Source organism: Elephantulus edwardii, unplaced genomic scaffold (genome assembly GCF_000299155.1).
Source record: "Elephantulus edwardii isolate Elephantulus edwardi_28Jun2011 unplaced genomic scaffold, EleEdw1.0 scaffold00181, whole genome shotgun sequence".
Classification (NCBI taxonomy): domain Eukaryota; kingdom Metazoa; phylum Chordata; class Mammalia; order Macroscelidea; family Macroscelididae; genus Elephantulus; species Elephantulus edwardii.
In genome coordinates, this window is record NW_006399931.1 from 3,349,067 (window position 1) to 3,367,664 (window position 18,598).

The window sequence follows — 18,598 nt, forward strand, 5'->3', positions numbered from 1 at the left end:
AGGAGAGGAAGACCTTCGATTAGATGGATCGATTCTGTGACTGGAGCAGTGGGAATAAGTGTGTTTGAGATGGCTAGGTTGACACAGAATAGAACAGCGTTTAGAGCTCTTGTACATAGGGTCGCTATGAGTCACAAAGGACATGAGGGCACATAACAACAACAACAACAAGCCTAAATATTAAATATATAACATTTATTTAATAGTATATTTTCAGGATAAGTCATATCTATTCTTCTTTCCTTATTGTTGATGTTATGTTCCATTGCATTAACAATGACTCATAGTGATCCTAAGAACAATAGCTCTGAACCTTCCTCTATCCTGACCAACCTCACTATCTCCAACACCTCTGACCCCATTTTCACATTCACTGTTCCAGTTCATCATATCTTGGTTCTTCTTCTCTTGTACCGACGGTCTACCTTTCTAAGTATGATGTCTTTCTCCAAAGACTGTCTCATGTTGACAAAATGCCCAGAATATATGATACAGAGTTTGAAAATCCTTGTCTCCAAAGAGCAATCTGTTTTCACCCTCTCCAGGATAGACTTGGTTATTCTTTTGGAAGTCCATGGTCTAGGACCACAACTCAATGGCATCAATTCCTCTCTGTCATCTTTTTTCATGCTTGCAGATGCATAGCAAGCAATTGAGGCAAGGATGGAGTGGATCAAGTGTACCTTAATTTTTAGACTAACATCATTATTCCTTAGCATTCTAGAGAAATCCTTAATAGTAGATTTTCCCATTGCAGCTTGTCTTTTGAATTCCTGAATGTTGGTGCCAGTGGTGTTGATTGTGGATCTGAGCAAGATGAAATCCTTCACAACTTCAATCTTTTCTCCATCCACCCATCATGATACTGCCTACTGGCCTGGTGGTGAGGATCTTGCATTTCAGTATCAGGAAAACAAAAATCCTCTTTCCTTAGAAGTACTTAAAACAAAACAAAACAAAATAAAACCCAACACCACTGAGTTGACGCTGACTCATGGCAGACCTCTATTAGGTCTCCAGGTTATAAATATTTACAAGAGAAGATTGCCCAAGAAGAGTTTTTCCCAGGAGTGCCTTATGGGTTGGAACCACCATATTTTAGGGTACAGTTCAACACTTCCTGCACTATACCACCAGAGTTCCTTAGAAATTACAATTTATTAAATTTGCCCTGTTTGTTTAAAATATCCGGTGGTTTAGAGGTAAGTCATTGTGCTTCCAACCCAAAGGCATGTGGTTCAAATCCACCAGTTGTTCTGTAGGAGAAAGATGAGCAATCTCCTCTCATGAGATTCCAACTGCACAGTATGTAACAACAACAAGCTTTAGAAACACTGTTATTCTACTTTTGTTAGTTAAATGTTATATTATTTTTGTTATTTTTTTTTTTCTGAAGTTGGTTGGACCTCCAGTATGAACCAGTTAGGAAGCTTCATTTTGCAAACTTATATCCTGAGTCGTAGAGGGAAGTGATAAAAAATTGAGGATGGGTAGATTCAGAGCAAACTAATCTTGAATTCTACTGACAACAACTCTAGTCTGCCAAAGGTCAGCAACACTGATTTCTCTCTGACAGGAGAAATATAATACTCACGACAGTGGTTTTTCTTTCCCCCAGAGAGAAATTCAGTCACAGTTCTCAAAATGTGCTGACCCAGAGTTTCTTTACAAGCATAAAATAAATTTCCTTAGGAATAATGTTTTGGCTGTACTTATTTGTGCATCTCTATTAAATGGTCTCTAAGGTTAAAAGATTTGTATGCTGAGCAAATAATCTTGAGAATCTGGGCAATTTGAATGGGGTCAGGATCAGAGAAAAACTCATCAACAACCTGCAGCTACAACCTAGCTTGTAGAAAATAACAAGGACTTGAATCATTTGCTGAAGAAGATAAAAATATACAACCTTAAATTTCTATTATACTTCAACATGAAAAAAATAAAAATTCTCATGACTGGACCAATAAACAGCATCATGAAAGATGGAGTCAACATTGAAGTTGTCAAAGATTTTATTTTGCTTGTACCCACAATCAATACCTATGTATGCAGCAGTAAGAAAATCAAAAGACCTATTGCATTGGACAAATCTATTGTCAAAGACCTTTTTAAAATCTAAAGAACAAAGGTGCCCAAATTATTCTATTTTCAGTTGCTTTACATTCATGTGAAAATTGGACAAAGATAAGGAAGAACAAAGAATTGATGACTTAGAACCATTGTTGTTGGCAACAAGTATGGCGTAGACGATGAAATGATGCAAGAATAAACCTGGCTTGGTACAGTCGAGTTCTTCTGAGAAGCAAGGATTGTGAGACTTCCTCTTCTACTTTAGGCAGTCACTGGGAAAGAACACCACGCTTAGAAAGGGTGAGGACCAGAGATGTTCAGGAAGACCCTCAAAGAGATGGATTAACCGAGTGACTTCCACAATGGGTTTGATCATAGTAGAGGTTGTGAGGATAATGCAGAATTGGGCAAAGTTTAGGTCTGTTGTGAGTAAGGCCTCTAGGATTTCTAGAACACCCAATGGCACCTAACAAGAAGAACGTGGCTAAAAGAGGAGCAGTAGTGGTTTTTTGTGTTATCAGAAATGCAGTTCAGTAGTGGTTTTTTGTGTTATCAGAAATGCGGTTCAAGTCCACCACTGTGCTCTATCAGAAATGCAGTTCAAGTCTACCACCGTGCTCTACCAAGGAACGATGGGCAACCTTCTCTGATAAAGACTTACAGCCTCAGAAATCCAATGAAGGGTCTTTATGAGAACGGGCGCAAGGGCACTGGGCTTGATATTGACCTTTTAAAGATAACAGAACAAACAAATACGGCACAACACCACTGTCGTAAAACAGGACTGACATGGGTGTTGGGGGGAAACAAAGAGGAGATGAATAATGAACTCTGCACTGGAACAGATAAAGGAAGAGAAATGTTTAAAAGAAATATATGATTAGGCATTATATATATGACAACAGAATGTCATCAAGTTGGCTACTACTACTTGTAACGAACAGCAGATCTCAACTCTGCCCTGCCTAAGGGTGTGCCTTAGGGATCTCCACGTGTGAAAGATGCAATGTTAAAAAAGAAAGCCATAATGGTGTAGTACATTAAGTGTTGGCTTGCTAAGCAAAAGATGAGTAGTTCAAAGCCACCAGCTGCTCCATAAAAGAAAGATGAGACAGTTTATGCAGTGACGGCAGCAATGGGCTCAATGTGCCAGAGATGATGAGGATGGGACGAGGTTGATGAGGACAGGACAGGACTCAGATCTGTTGTTCATAGGGTCATGATGGACTTCATGGCACCTAAAACCAGTAACTCCGGTTAAGATATACAGGCTTAAAACCAGCTGGAGGTTCTTGAGTTAGAGTTGACTCATTGGTAGGGTGATAAGTTTAGAAGTTTTCAAAGGCTGAAAGGAGCCATGGTGGTGTGACAACTAAATGCTCAGCCATCCAGTGGTTCAATAGGAGACAACCCTGATGATCCGACTCCTTAAAGATTACAGCTTAGACTGCCCCGTGTGGCAGTTTTATTCTGACTCATATAGGACTGGCCTGAGTCAGAATTGACTTGATGGCACTTAAAGAGTATGAGGAAGGTTAAAAGAATTGAGGCTGATCTTGAAAATTTGGTACTATTAAGTCTTTATGATGTTAGAAATGCATGGAGGGCAACAGAACAGTAACTTATGTGTCAGGTGCTATGCCATTATTGTTTAGCCATTGAGTCATCAAATCTTTTAAGTTAGGTCTATGGAATATGTTTCCCTAAATAGAGAAATCAGGCATGGATTCTAAAGCTCTCATGTTGCCAAGTGGATGCCGATGGATTTAATAAATAACATGTTGGATCGGTGGTTCAAATCCACTAGCTTCTCCATGGGAGAAAAATGAAGCCGACTTCTCTCTCTAATAGTCACAACTTCAAAAACTCCATGGAGAGTTGTGATGAGTTAGAGTCTACTCCAAGGCATAAAGTTTCATTTTGGCTTATTGCTGATTTGAAGCCAAACGGGTTCATTATTGTCAAATATGGAATTTAAAATATCAGTGTGTTAATATGTCAGATAGGGAGCTCTGAGAGTGTAGGCCATAGGAAGTGGTGCTGCTAACCCGGAGGTGATGCTTCTCTGATGGTTCGAATCCACTAGTGGCCCCAGGGGAAGAAAGCTGGGCAGTCTTTTCTCCTGTCATTTATAGCTCCCAAAACCTACTGGAGGGTCACCTATGAACTGATTCTTACTTGACAGCAATAAGTTGAGTTGACTTGAATCTAGCCAACATTAAATTTCTGTCCCAATCTTGAGGGGAGAAATAGGGCTAGGTGGAGCCTTAAGTTTTATTGATCTGTTTCATAATTTCTTCCTTGTAACTACAGGAATTATTGCCATTAATTTCCAAATTATAGAGTAAGACTCTACCGTATTTCACAAAAATACAGACACAGTTACATTCTGTATTCTATTATATTACTATAGCTGTATTCTAGACACAGTTTACAACCATAGAAGAAAGGTAAAATCCTGTGCTCATGGAAATTACCATGAGTGATAATTTCTCATGTTGCCACTTTGGCAACTTGAGAGCTTTGGGATCTATGTCTGATTTCTCTGTTACAATTATAGTTTAGGGAAACATATTCCATAGACCTAACTTAAAGATTTGATGGCTCAACGGATAAATAATAGTGGCATAGCTCCTGACATGTAAGTTACAGTTATTATTGTCATAAATTGTCAAAATTTACTCATGGCAATTATTCATGAAATTACCAGAAGATTATTAGGTAAAATGTTAGATGTGAAGGAATAAAGTAAAGAGCCCTCGTGTCATACTGGTTAAATACTCAGCAGTTAACACAGTAACTTCTGCAGGGAAAAGAGCTGCCCCATAAAGATGAAGGAAAGATAATGTTTAAAAGGAATTTATTAGGTGGGCAGGGAGGAAAAATGCAACAATGAATGAATGGAAATCTAAAGTCTCTGTCAATTTTCATTGAAATTAATAATAAAAAATTTAAAAAAGGAATATAGTAGTAGGTGTTATGAATCCAGCAGCAGTCCAGAATAAGGGTCATTGCAAAGAGGACTAGGGAAGAGGGAGGTAATTGTGCAACAATGAGTGAATATTTTTCGAAAAAGTGAACTGGAGGAGGGAGAAGGGATGTAAAATGTGCAACCATGAATGAATGAAAAGCTAGCTTTTCTGTAAACTTTTGTTAAAATCACAATTAAATGAAAAATTTTATTAAAGGAAAAAAACCCAGTTATAGCTGTTGGGTCACTGTGAGTCAAACAGACTTGACAGGACCTCAGAACAGGAGTAAAATGAAATTGAAGGGGTGTTGAAGGAGTTCCGGCGATTAAAGATGTAATGAGATACGCGGCAAACAGAAACAACGCTCCTCTCCAGTGTTGAATCTACCGGCAGCACCGAAAGGAAATGATGGGTAATCTTCCTCTCTCATTAAGATCTGGAGCCTCGTAAACTCAGTAGAGGGTCAGTGTGGCTTGGAATCAACTGGAGGGAAGTTAATTTGAGTGAGGTATTTTTTTGGTTTATTGTTGTTGGAGTGACAGGACTTGGTTCTCTGTACTGCATTTGGGAAAGGCCTTGCAGAGAAGGCCTCAAAGTTCATTAAAGACATGAATGGAGCAAATCTCAAATACAAAGATGGCGTCCAGGGTCAGCCAGGACTCCAGTCTGATTGGAAGCAGAAGAGTGAGGCAAAGAGCAAGTTCAAAAGACTAGTTCATGGTCGTCTAGGGGTCGTCTACGGGTGGCTGGTCCTGCAGGGAAGCATCATCCAAATGAGTGATGGTGGCGGCTCTGAGCAGCCTGGTTTCAGTTGGGGTTGAAGAGTGCCTGCCTAAATACTTTTGAAGGTAGGAACAACTATGTTTGTTTCCAACTTGGGTAGAAGCGTGTCTTACTTTAGTACTGTGTGGTAGAACTTTCACAAGCAGGTGACTTTAAACAATTGAAATGTATTTTCTCACAGCTGTGGAGGGTTCCAGTTAGAGCACCAGCTCTGGAGGAAAATGCTCCTGGGTCCGTTAGTTCTGGGAGAAGACAGGTCTCTCTCCTTGGTTCCTTGACAATCCTCCCCACCAGTCCCTGTCCCCTTTATGCTTGCTTGTCTCTGTGCCTTTAATTCTTAGTAACAGAACAATTTAAAAAGATGTTAATAAATCCAGGATACATCCTACATAAACAGCAAGCCTAATTAACATAACAATTAAACCCCTCCTCACCAATAAGATTACATCCAGAGATTTGGGGTAAGGATTCTAACACATACGGAGGAGGGCACAATTCAATTCATTTCATAACAGGGTAAGAGAGATGTCAAGGTCAGTATTAAGACCCTGACTGAGAAGGGTGGCCCAAGTTTAGAAGCTTAAGTGGTGAATCAGAAGCTTGTGATGTTTTAGATATCCTTCAAGTAGATACCCAAAGGCTGCTACAGAGAAGACAACATACCTTCCTGAGAGAAGGTTGAGCTTTGTGAGTATTTATATGGTATTTGAAGTAGGATTGGCCGTGGCATTTGTGAAAATGGAAAGTACGTGCTCGCTTTTCCTGAAATCATTGGTAGGGATTTGAGACATGCATCACCCACAGGGCTACTCCAGTGTTTCTCCCTAGTTTAACTTTTTTAACCTAACAAAGTAATTTCTTTAACCTAGAAAAGTAAATGATAACAAATTTTCATTATTGAGGAGCCCTGAAGGCTTAGGGGCTTAATTTGTAACATGTTGACCTGGCAACTGAAAGGTTAGTGGTTCAAATTCACTAGCCTGCTGAAGGAGAAAAAGGTGCTAAGTGTCCAGTTATTGTTGTTGTTATGTGTCATCGAGTTGACCACAACTCATAGCAGCCCTGTTAACAATGAATCTGTACCTGACCGTATCCTGTGCCGTCCTCACTGTCTCAGACACACTTCAGCCCATGGTTACAGTAATTATAAGTACGTCTTGTTGAGGGTTTCCCCTTTTAAGCTGACCCTCTATGCATCATCAAGAAGCATAATGTACAGGGAGCTCTGGTGGCCTAGTGACAAGAAGCTGCACTGTAATCCCAGAGGTGTACAGTTTGAATCCACAAGATGTTCTTCTGGAGGAAGAGAGACAGTCTCCTCCTGTACCAGTCAGATCCGATTTGATGGTACCTGCACAAAAACATATAAAATAAAAACAAAGTTTTAAAAACAGAAGCATGATGTTTGTCTTCAAGGACTTGCCTCTTTAAGAACATACCCAGAATAAGGATTGACAAACTCTAAAGCGTGATATGGAGGGTTTTAATGTGTCAAAACCAACGCCATTGGGTTAGGGTTTTTTTGTTCCTGTGTTTCAATGGTTAAGCCTTTGGGTATTGTAAAACCTTGAGAGTGTGAAGCTAAATCACCATGCACTCTATGGAAGGAAGAGGTGGCAGATGATTTCCATTAAAGATTGATAGCGCTGGGAGCCCCACCTGTAGTTCTACTCTGACCTGTCGGCTCACTTTGAGTCGGACATCAGTGGGACTGCCTGGTTCTTCTATATGGAAGTGCTCTGGCTGAACCCTGACGGAAAGGCATAGTCAAATCTATATTGGGAAGTGCTACTTTGGTGGATACTGAAACGAGGGGCCAGGGTACAGAAGAGGGAAAGGCAGGCTGATACATGAGGAGATTTCCAGTTGGCCAAGCTTTGTTAAAAGCAGCCAAACAGAAAGCTGGCTGAACATAGCTGAGAGGAGAGATGGAACCACCCAGAGCCAAGCAGAGAAATAGCTGGACATGAGTAACGGGCCCATTCCATAGGACCTACTGCCAACGTGTCTTTACCATGTTGCATCAACATGAAAGGGTTGTAGAGTTCCCAAGTTAGATGTCAGCACGGTCTATGGAGGTCAGTGTGTGGGTGGGTGGTTGAAAGTAAAGGCTCGCGTTTCTCCTGGGATGATAGAAGCACCACTTCCCCATCTTTGGTGAGTCCATGTCATAACTAATATTGAGTGGAACTCAAGAGAATGAAGGAGGGGGCCACACTGGGCTCCACTGAAATGTCATGTTATTATGTTCCTTTGTGCCGGCTCCTGGCTTGTCCTGACGTTGCTGGCAGTAACTTCAGTGCTTTCCTGTCCTTCAGGCTCTGAGTGTCCGGGGAGCATGCAGGCAGAGGAGGGAACTGGCAATCAATAGTGGCTGTGATAGACAAGAGACTCCCCTTTCTGCCAGTGTTAGCACTTTAGAGTGACAAGGGGCAGAGAGGAGCGTAAAAGAAGGTTGGCAAGGAGATCATCATTACCTCGCTTGTACCGCTGTCAGCATCTTTCAGGGGCTTTATGCCGGTTAAAGGGAATTGATGGACTTCCCTTCTGATTTAGGTGAGCTGTTATCAAAGACAGGAGCTGTTGTGCTATTCTAGGAGTGCAGTCTAAAAGGGGAACATGGCCTTAACACCAGCAAATAGAGTGAGCTCCTGCACATCATTTTACTACATAACGTACCTACATAACAACAACAACAATAACAATACATCTTTGGAGTAACATTACAATAACCTTTGCCTAGACCAAAGGTAGTGTGTAACTGTTTACATCTTTGGAGTAACATTACAATAACCTTTGCCTAGACCAAAGGTAGTGTGTAACTGTTAACTGCTGACTAAACCAAGTGTTGTGGGGTGAATAACTGACCAGCATCCCTGGTGGTATGACAGAGAAGCACTGGACTGATCTCTGAAAGGTTAATGGTTCAAACCAACCCCAAGGCTCTGTGGGAGAAACATTTCCTGATCTTCCTTGAACATAGCAGCTAGAAAACCCTATGTGGCAATTCTACTCTGTGTGTAGGGTTCCGGTGCTGTAAAATCCTCTCAACAGCCTTTAACAGCAACATATATAGGCTATTTTTTACCATGAGGACACAGAAAGTTACTTTATTAGAATCCTTTTAGAACCAATGTATTCAGGTAAGTCAATTTAGTTGAAGGAAATTTAGTTTCTAAAACCAAGTGTTATCAAGTCCACCCTGACTCATTGGTGTCAGCACCCCATTGGATTATGGGGGGCTGATTTATGGAAGTAAATCTCCAGGCCTGCCTTCCTTGGCAGCTCAAAATTGAACCAAATATTCCACTTGCAGGTTAACAGACGACAGTATTAACCCTTTGTTTTGCTTACTCTTTGAACAGTGCTCAGGTCTTTCATTCATAGGGTCGCTATGAGTTGTCTATGACTCAATGGCACTTAACAACATTGCTTACTTGCTTTGAGTTGTCTACAACTCAAAGCACTTAAAAACAACATTGCTTACAGATTCTAGACGCTTATTAAATATTATACCATGTGTCTGGGGGCACAACTCAGTAATTTAACGTTTGTCCTAAATTAGCCTACCATGATGCAGAAGGGGGAGGCTGGAAAATGCATCATGGAGTTTTATTAAGATGATGATACCCCAGGAAGCAGCAGCGCCAGACTTGAGTTTCCACACCCCCCAGAAAGAGAAGGGGGCTTTCATATCTCTGGTAAACAAAGGCAGCGTGCTGTCAGGATCCTGCATCTCCAAGGCCACCTGGTAAATTTTACAGAACAGGCACTTAGCAAGCACGAGTGAGCTATCACCAAGGAGGCCTCACCAAAGCCTGCTTCTCTGTAGTCATGCAGCCCTGCAACCCCCAGGAGAAAAAATATTCTTTCCTCTCATTCCATAGAGAAAAGAAAAATAAGTGAAGTTAGCTTGTCAGTGACAGTACCAAAATTCAGTCCCACGTCAGCAAGCACATATTTCCACCTTTCATAATTCAAGGAATTCGGATTGTCAGTGTTGTTGGTGTTAGGTGTCATCGAGTTGAGTGCAACTTACAGAGACCCTACGAACAACTGACCTGAACACTGTCCTATCCTGTGCCATCCTCATCATCTCTGATACCCGGCGCCCATTGCAGCAGTCACTGGGTCAATCCATCTCATTGACTGTCTTCTCTCTTGCTGACCCTCCCCCTCCCCCTTTCCAAACATGGTGTTCATTTCCTAGAATTAGCCCATCCTTGCAAGTGCGGAAGTATGTGAGATGAAGCTTCTCCGTCCTTGCCTGGAAAGACAACTCTAACTTGTCCATTATTGTGTTGTTGAGTACAGTCGAGTCAGAAGTGACCCATAGCTGACCCTCAGCAGGTTTTCAGAAGCAGCTAAATTGCACAGGAGAAGATTACCCATCCTCCCCAAAAGCAACAGGCAGATTCGAACAATGGGCATTCAGGATTGCAGCACAGGTTCTTACCACTTGTTGTTGTTGTTGTTATGTGCCGTCGAGTTGTTTGTGACTCATAGCGACCCTATGTACAAGAGCCCTAAACCCTGCTCTATCCTGTGCCAATCTCATTGCCCCCGACACACCCATCCCGATTATCCCAGTCACGGAATCAATCCACCTCATAGAGGGTCTTCCCCTCCTGCGCTGTCCCTCCACTCTACCCAGCATGACGTCCCTCTCCAAAGACCTCTCTCTCCTTGCAACATATCCAAAGTATGTCAGACGAAGCCCCAGAATCCTTGCCTCAAGGGAGTAGCCTGGTTTAATCCTCTCTACGATGAATCTGTTTGTTTTTTGGGCAGTTCATGGTACATTCAATACTCTTCTCCAGCACCACAGCTCAAAGGCGTCAATTCTCCTGTCCTCCCTAGTCATTGTCCAGCTCTCTGATGCATAACAAGTGATTGCAAAGATCATGGCCTTACCACTAGGCAAATAAAATCATAGCCTATTAGAATTCAGTGCTTGTTTAAAATTTCTTAATATAATTTAGAATCTTGTAAGCCAAGATGCTTGAAGATTTTTTTTTCCTTATGATGAAGATGGTGGCAAGTTTATTTGTTTTCTTTTTCCTTTTGTGGTTTTTATTGAGGTTTTAAACACTATTATTTTTCATTTAACTGACCCCTGAAAGATGAAACTCAGACACTAACCCATTCTGCTCATGACCCAGGTCTCTGTAACCAGTGTTTGACAATCATGTAAGAGTTGGGACTTTAGGGTATGGTGGTACATCATTTGAGAATTCCGTGCCTATTGGAGGACTGTATACACTAAACATCCAAACCAAACTTACCTTCATCAAGACTGCAAATCGTATGACAAGAATTTGTCCATCCTTCTCCAGTGGAACCTCTGATGGGTTCAAAGGGCCAATCTTTGCATCAGTAATCCGAGACACAGAGTACTATGCAGCCAGTACCATTGCGTCAGAACTGACACATAGCTCACCTTCTGGCAGGTTTTTAGAGGCAGTTAATCCCATGGGAAGACATTGCCCATCTTTCTTCTACAGAGCAGCTGGTGGATTTGAACTGTGGCCTTCGAGACTACAGGGCAGCTTCTTACCCCCAGGCCACCAGAGCTACATTGAGCTTTATACAGCTTTCATTTTAATGGCAGGATATATCCCATTTTTCTCTCTCAAAGCTATTGTTGGAATGAAACTACCTGAGACTTGTAACTCTTTGGTTAGCAGTATAATATGCTCCCATCCATACATACCACCAATGTTTAGTTCATTTTATGCTGACCTAGTATGTCAAAGAGTATTGTGTTTACTATGGAAGCTTCTGCTCAGAACAATAAGATTATGTTTATAATCAGTATTATAGAAATAATTTTGAATAAAAGATCACATCTGGATTTATGACAGCACAGGTAGTTTAAGGACCTCTAGTGGTGTAGCCCTCAGGGAGCTGTGCTAATCTAAAGGCTACATCGTTTGTGGTTCTAACCCACCAGACTCCATGGGTTAAAAGATAATCTCCTCATGTCCCTTGGAAGCCCAATAGGGACTCAGATATGGGTTGGCTCTCATATGATTGTAATAAAAGAGATACAGTTTAGCAGGTCTTCAAATGATAAAGCTGTTTCTGTAGTATTGAAGTCAGTGCTGCAAGGAACGCTGGTGGTACAATGACCACGGGTTTAGCTGCCAATGAGGTGAGCCATATGAACCACACTAGCAGTTCCTCAGGATCAGAGACCTCAAAATGCTTTTTCATACATATCACAACCTAGGAACCCAATGGACAATCCTGTTCTGTGGTATGGGGTCTCAGGGAGTCATGATCAATTTGATAGCACGTAACTATTGTACATTTGAACAAGACCAACAGATTAAGACCTAGGATAATGACTCAACTTATCAAAATAGGTGTTCCTATAATTCAATAGGGTTTTGAACTCCCCTGTTGTATGATTTTTAAGCTAAATTGACTTAGCTGATGGAACAAACCTTATGATTTCGGAATATGCATGTGTGTGCTTTGTATGTGGTTCTGTCCCTCTCTGTGTGTCCTTTCTCTGCAGTCCATTTTCCGAATAGCTTTTTACAGCAGCTAACTTGAGAGTAAGTGGGAATTCAGAGCGGATTAGCTAACACATCAGAAGCTTATGAGAATTTGTAATAATAGCTTGCCTTCAAGTACATGGCAAAGCTTAGGGAGGTTTATCAGGTTTAAAGGCACATATCCGTGTACCTATCAGGGACTTCTTAATTTTAGTAGATTCTTAGCATTCTCAGATTTAACTAGGGATTTCGCTTCTTGTCAGGCAGCATGAGAGGTCAGGACTCACTGTAATTTATCACTTTGCTAAAGGACGTATGTGAATCATGTGTCCACTGAGACTTTTCACATGAGCCCAGCCTGCAGTATTATCATGTCATGCTTTTTACTTCAAATGCCATTACCTTTGTTGGATGGCAATTTCTGATCTCTTGGGAAGGGAAGGGAGATGTGGAAAGCCTATTCTGTGTGAAGTGTGTAAATTATAAGGTTCTTCAGGATTATCCTATGCCTAAAAATTATGACCATTTTCTAAGACTTATCTGTGGAATATTTCATGATTTCCTAGAGATGTATAAGGAAAAGAAAGCCAGTTATCTACTGCAAAGGCTAAAATTCCAGTTCAGATTCATGGTGACTCTGTATGAGACAAAGTAATACTGGGTTTTCGGCAGCTGCTTTATTTTAAGTATATGATCAGATCTTTCTTCTGAGGAGCCTCTGAGTGAACAAACTTGAACTTTCAATCTTTTCCTTAGAAACCAAGTTTGTGAACCATTTGCATCACTCAGAGAGTCCTGCTAACCCTGAGAGAGTGACTTAGTTACCTATTGCTGCTGCAACAGAAAGTTGTTCTCTGATAATATTGCGAGCTAGAAGTTCAAATTCAGGACGTCAATTCTAGTGAAGGCTTTCGCTCTCTTTGGCTCTGGGGGAAGGTCCTTCCCACATCTGTGTACTAGCTCTCCATAGGCATCCCCACGTATCTCAGCATCAATCTCTGAGTCTGAGCGATCCTCAGTGCAGAGGCTCCAGGTCCCAATATTCATTCAAATTCCAGGATTTTTTGCCCCCAGGTGGTAGAAGATTTCTCTGATCTCTGCTTCTTTGTTTAATCTTTTAAATACCTAAAGAGATTGATTTAAAATACACCTTAATCCTATAGATGGTATCTTGCCTCCATAACATAGCTGCCTTTAATTTTGTCTCATTAAAGTCATCAAGGTTAGGATTTACAACACTTAGGATAACAACATCAGATCATAAGACGAAAGGTTTTCACCTAGCACTGAGGATCAGCCCAGTCTAATTGATAGATTTTTTTTTTTTGAGGCACACAATTCAATCCTTAGCTGGGTATTTATATCTAGTTGAGCAATTTTATAAATGAATATAAAGTTTAAATAAGTAGAAATGGTGATAGCACCATAAACAAGCACAAGTGGGATGGTGCAGTCATTTTTATCAATTGATTTGTTTTATGTATCAGTTACTAATATTTAGACTGTTGTTGTGTACCACAGAGTCAGAACCAACCCATAGTTGATCTTCAGGCAGGTTTTCAGAGGCCATTAATTGAACAGGAGAAGATTGCATATCCTTCTTCTGCGGAGCAGCTGGTGGACTCGAACCATGTGCCTTCAGGATTGCAGCGTAGCTTCTTACCACTTGGCTATTAGAGCTCCCTAATAAACTGAAAAGATTCAAATTAAAGTAAGGCTTATCAAGAAGGACTTCCTGGGTCAGGTGAATTTGGAAGCCAATCCAGCCTGTGTTACCTTATTAATGTGTACTCTCATATTCATAATGGGATCTTAAGTAAAGGCAGTATTAGCAGTAGATAAACTAATTTCAAACTCCATAACCTGCATGGTATGATTTCAGAGACAAGAACAACTTCTTGTTCTGGTGCCTGGACTTCTCATAGCTGCAGGCTTGGCCATCTGTGACAAGAAGCTGTTTCCCTCCAGAAAAGGAAAGGCCACCATTATGATAATTCAGATTCTCTGTAGTCTAGCGGTAAAGAGGTGGGCTGCCAATTCAAAGGCAGGTAGTTCAGATGCACCAGCTGTTCTGTGGAAAAGAGATGGGTAATATCCTCCCCTGGGATTTGCTGCTCTGAAAACCCATGAGAAGGTCAGCTGTGTGTCAGCTCTGGTTCCAAAGCACGCAGTAAAAACAACAGCAACCCTGGAGGAGTCGTACTTGTTGATCATTTATTAAAAAGGACAGTTTGTTTGGTCCCTGGAGGATTTCCAGATAAAATGTAAGAACTTTCATTTTTGGATGGATATTTAGAGTGAACAGATATTAATGAGACTCAGAGATAAGATATGAAGAGATTCTTCTCCTTTTTTCAACATACTGTCTCATGATCTGTGCATCTCAGTTCATTGGGGAAATTAGAATTTGAGCTCAGGACACTAAATAGCAAATGGCTTTGCTTTTAAAAATTAAAAGATTACCACAATTACTCCTATACCAATGAAGAAACAAAATGCAGTGATTTGTGAGTAGACATTTTCAACTTGTTTACCTCTGGATTGTTAAAACAAGATACAAATCTTCTAAAAATGTCTTTCTAAGAACAAAGATCTCTAGTGGGATTTCCAGGGTTAGGGATTCTATGACATATAAAGATTTCCAGGGTAAGGGATATGATTAAAAAAGAATGAGGGAAGACTTTCTAAGGGTAGACACCAGGACCATGTGCAAACAGGGCATGTCTCAGTCTAAGGGTGGAAGATTATTACCAGTTCTGTGAACACACTCAAGTCCATGTCAATGTGCCTGGACTTGAGAGACGCTCTTAAAAATGTCACAGTGGCAAGCTTATCATTTGCTAAGTCTTGTGAGAGGTGGAATGAAGCAATGATGAGAAGATAGAAGTACTAGAATTGATAAAACAATGGTATGTATTGGTGATTTTCTAGAATATTCACACTCAATCCATTTCCACAACATAGTCTTTAGCTCTTGAATCAGCTCACTATTGGAAGAAAAAAAAAATCAGTTAGTTCTGTAGTATTTCTCTGGAGAAGGTTTCTAGTGTAAAGACTTAATTTTTGAAAAAAAAAAGATAACAGATATTCTTTTTCTTGAAGGCTTGCCGCATTTCTTGCATTTATTTATAATTACAAATGGGAGCATAACCTCACCAGCTAAAAGTTGTTTACTTGTTTGGTTTACAGAATTTGACTTAATAAACTATACAGTGTCACTCACCCAGCCTCTCAAGTTGCTGTATAAGAATGCTTGGTTAAAAAAAATTTTAAAAACAAAAAAGAAGAATGCTTGGTTGCAGTTTTGTTAGAGACCTTTAGTAAAGGAGCTGAAATAAATATAGAGAACGGTTGCCCTTTGCTGTGCGTTGTGTCTGGCTTACCAAGATTAATCTTCCTTTGTTTTTCTTTTTGTCCCCTCAGATGTACATCCAGACGACAACACTCACAGTCTCCATGAGTTTGAGTGCTTCGGTTTCTCTGGGTATGCTCTATATGCCCAAGGTTTATATTATCATTTTCCACCCAGAGCAGAATGTTCAGAAACGCAAGAGGAGCTTCAAGGCGGTGGTAGCCGCAGCCACCATGCAAAGCAAACTGATCCAAAAGGGAAACGACAGACCAAATGGCGAGGTGAAAAGTGAACTCTGTGAGAGTCTTGAAACCAACAGTAAGTCATCCGTAGAGTTTCCGATGGTCAAGAGCGGGAGCACTTCCTAATAGATGTACGTTGGCTATTCTTCTACTAGGTTTGGGGGCTGTGCTGCAGGCTTCCAGGGCAGGATGGGCCCCACACCACTGTAACAGTACTCTCAATGGCACTGGGCTGCTTAGAATCAGGGGATTCACCAGGAGAGACTTCTGCAGGGCACAAGCATGCTCACAGACTCCTTCACAGAGCATACCTGCCACCCACTTGGGTTTCCCTCTTGACACACTACTGAGCTTGAACTTGGAATCATCTTCTGTTTATAAAAATGATCTTTTTTTTTAACACTTAAGGACTATCCTTTTACCTTTGTTAGTTCAATATTGATTGTTCTTTATAAGCATCAAAAGTTAACTAATATTTATAGAACATGTGGTCAACAATCTCAAACAAGTGAGTTACATATAGTTGGCACCTCAAGGAAATGAGAAAACTGCTCAACAAACACGTTCCATTAAGTCATGGTGAATATTTGCCCCCTCAAATGGTTCCTTACTATATACCTCCCTTCCCTTTCCTCCTTGGGTTTATTAATATCATTAGAGCTCTTCTTTTAAAGTGTCATAAAAATAGAGTCCTTTCTCGAGCCAACAGCCACTCTTTTTTTCCTTTATTTTCTCTACAACTTACACAAGTAGAAAGAAGCATAGGAGGGCATAAACTGATTTCCATTTGTTGTTATTGTTGTTATGTGTCATCAAGTAGCTCGCGACTCATGGTGACCCTAAGTACAAGAGCCCTAAACGCCATTCTATCCTGTGCCAACTTCACCATCTCCTACACACTCATTCCCACCACCCCAATCACAGTTATTGATCCATCTCATTGAGGGTCTTCCTCTGCTGCACCGTCCCTCTCTCTACTCTCCCAAACATGATGTCCCTCTCCAAGGACCAGTGCCTCCTTGCAACATGCCCAAAGTATATCAGATGAAGCTTCAGAATCCTTGACTCCAAGGAGCATTCTGGCTTCCCCTTCTTCAGGACAAACCTGTTTGTTCTCCTAGCAGTTCTTGGTATATTCAACACTCTTCTCCAGCACCACAGCTCAAAGGCGTCAGTTCTCTTTCTATCATCCCTGCTCACTGTCCAACTCTCTGATGCATAGCACGCAATTGTGAAGACTATAGCTGGGATCAGGATTCGTCTGCAGCCTGACATCGTTGCTCTTCAGTACTCTTGAGAGGTCCCTGACAGCTGACTTTCCCAATGCAAATTCCCAATGGAATTTGTCTCTTGAATTCTTGCCTGCTAGTACCAAGAGTGTTGACTGTGGAGCCAAGAAAACTAAAACTGTCAACTATCTCAATCTCTTCACCATCCATACTGATGCTGCCAATAGCCCCAGTGGTGAGAATCTTTGTTTTCTTGATGTTGAGCTTCAATCCGTATTGAAGGCTGCAGTCCTTGATCTTCTGCAGCAAGTGCTTCAGATCCTCCTCAGCTACAGCAAGCAGGGTTGTGTCATCTGCATAATGCAGGTTGTTGATGACTCTTCCACCAATCCTGATGCCATATTCCTCCTCGTACAGCCCAGCGTCTCGGATGATCTGTTCTGCATACAGATTGGAAAGGTATGGAGACAAAATACATCCCTGACAGACCACCTTCTTGATTTTGAACCATGTAGTGTCTCCTTGCTCTGTTCTGACAATTGCCTTTTGGTCCAAGTATAGGTTTCGCATTAGCACAATCAAATGTTCTGTGATTCCTATTCTTCTCAGAATCAGCGATAGCTTGTTGTGATCCACACAGTCAAAAGCCTTTGCATAGTCCAGTATGATCCAAAAAGTTTTAGTTATTCAAGTCAATCATAGCATCTATGGAAGAATAACAGAAGGTTTGATTTAAAACAGTATCATAGAACTAATACTTATTAATTATTGTTAATTGAAAATTACTGTTGTTATATTCTGTCGAGTAGAGTATAACTCCTAGTGACTCTATGAACAAAAGGTCTGAACCTTGCTCTACCCTGTGCCATCCTCACACACAAATGGCAGTCACTGCAACTATCCACCTGGTTGGGGGTCTTCCTCTCCTTCACCAACCTCCTACCCTTCCCATCATCATGTCCCTTTCCAAGGAATAGAACTTCCTAGCAACATGCCCAAAGTATGTGAGGCAAAGCCTCATCGTTCTTGCCTACAAAGAGCACTGCAGCTGCACCCTCTCCTAGACATATCTGTTCATTCTCTTAGCCATCCATGGGATGTTCAGTGCTCTTCTCCAACACCACAACTCAAAGGCATCAATTCTTCTTCTGTCATCCTTATTCACTGTTCAGCTCTCAGATGCATAGCAAGTGTTTGGAAAGACTATGGCCTGAATCAGACTCACTTTAGTCCTCAAACTCAAATCCTTATTCCTCAATAATTCAAAGAGGTCCCTAACTGCATATTTTCCCGGTGCAGTATGTCTCCTTGTTTCCTGACTGCTGGTGCTAATAGCTTTAATTGTGGATCCAAGGAAGATGAAGCAGTTGACAATTTCAACCTGTTTTCCATCCACCATGACAGACAGCGACATCATGATGATAGTGCAGTTAGTGTGTGTATATAT

The 18,598-nt window shown here is 41.1% G+C and overlaps 1 protein-coding gene across 2 annotated transcripts in view; it reads left to right on the top strand.

Annotated features, from left to right (window-relative positions):
• The window catches only part of GRM8 (glutamate receptor, metabotropic 8), a 1,137,490-nt gene that overhangs the window by 1,110,395 nt on the left and 8,497 nt on the right, over nt 1-18,598 (top strand). Inside the window, exon 10 of one of the 2 annotated variants that reach the window (XM_006896079.1) lies at nt 15,752-16,053. In XM_006896079.1, coding sequence (XP_006896141.1) covers nt 15,752-16,048 — 297 coding nt within the window. In that variant the 3' untranslated portion in view covers nt 16,049-16,053. The remainder of the gene's footprint in view (nt 1-15,751; nt 16,054-18,598) is intronic. The other variant, XM_006896080.1, reaches the window with a different exon arrangement.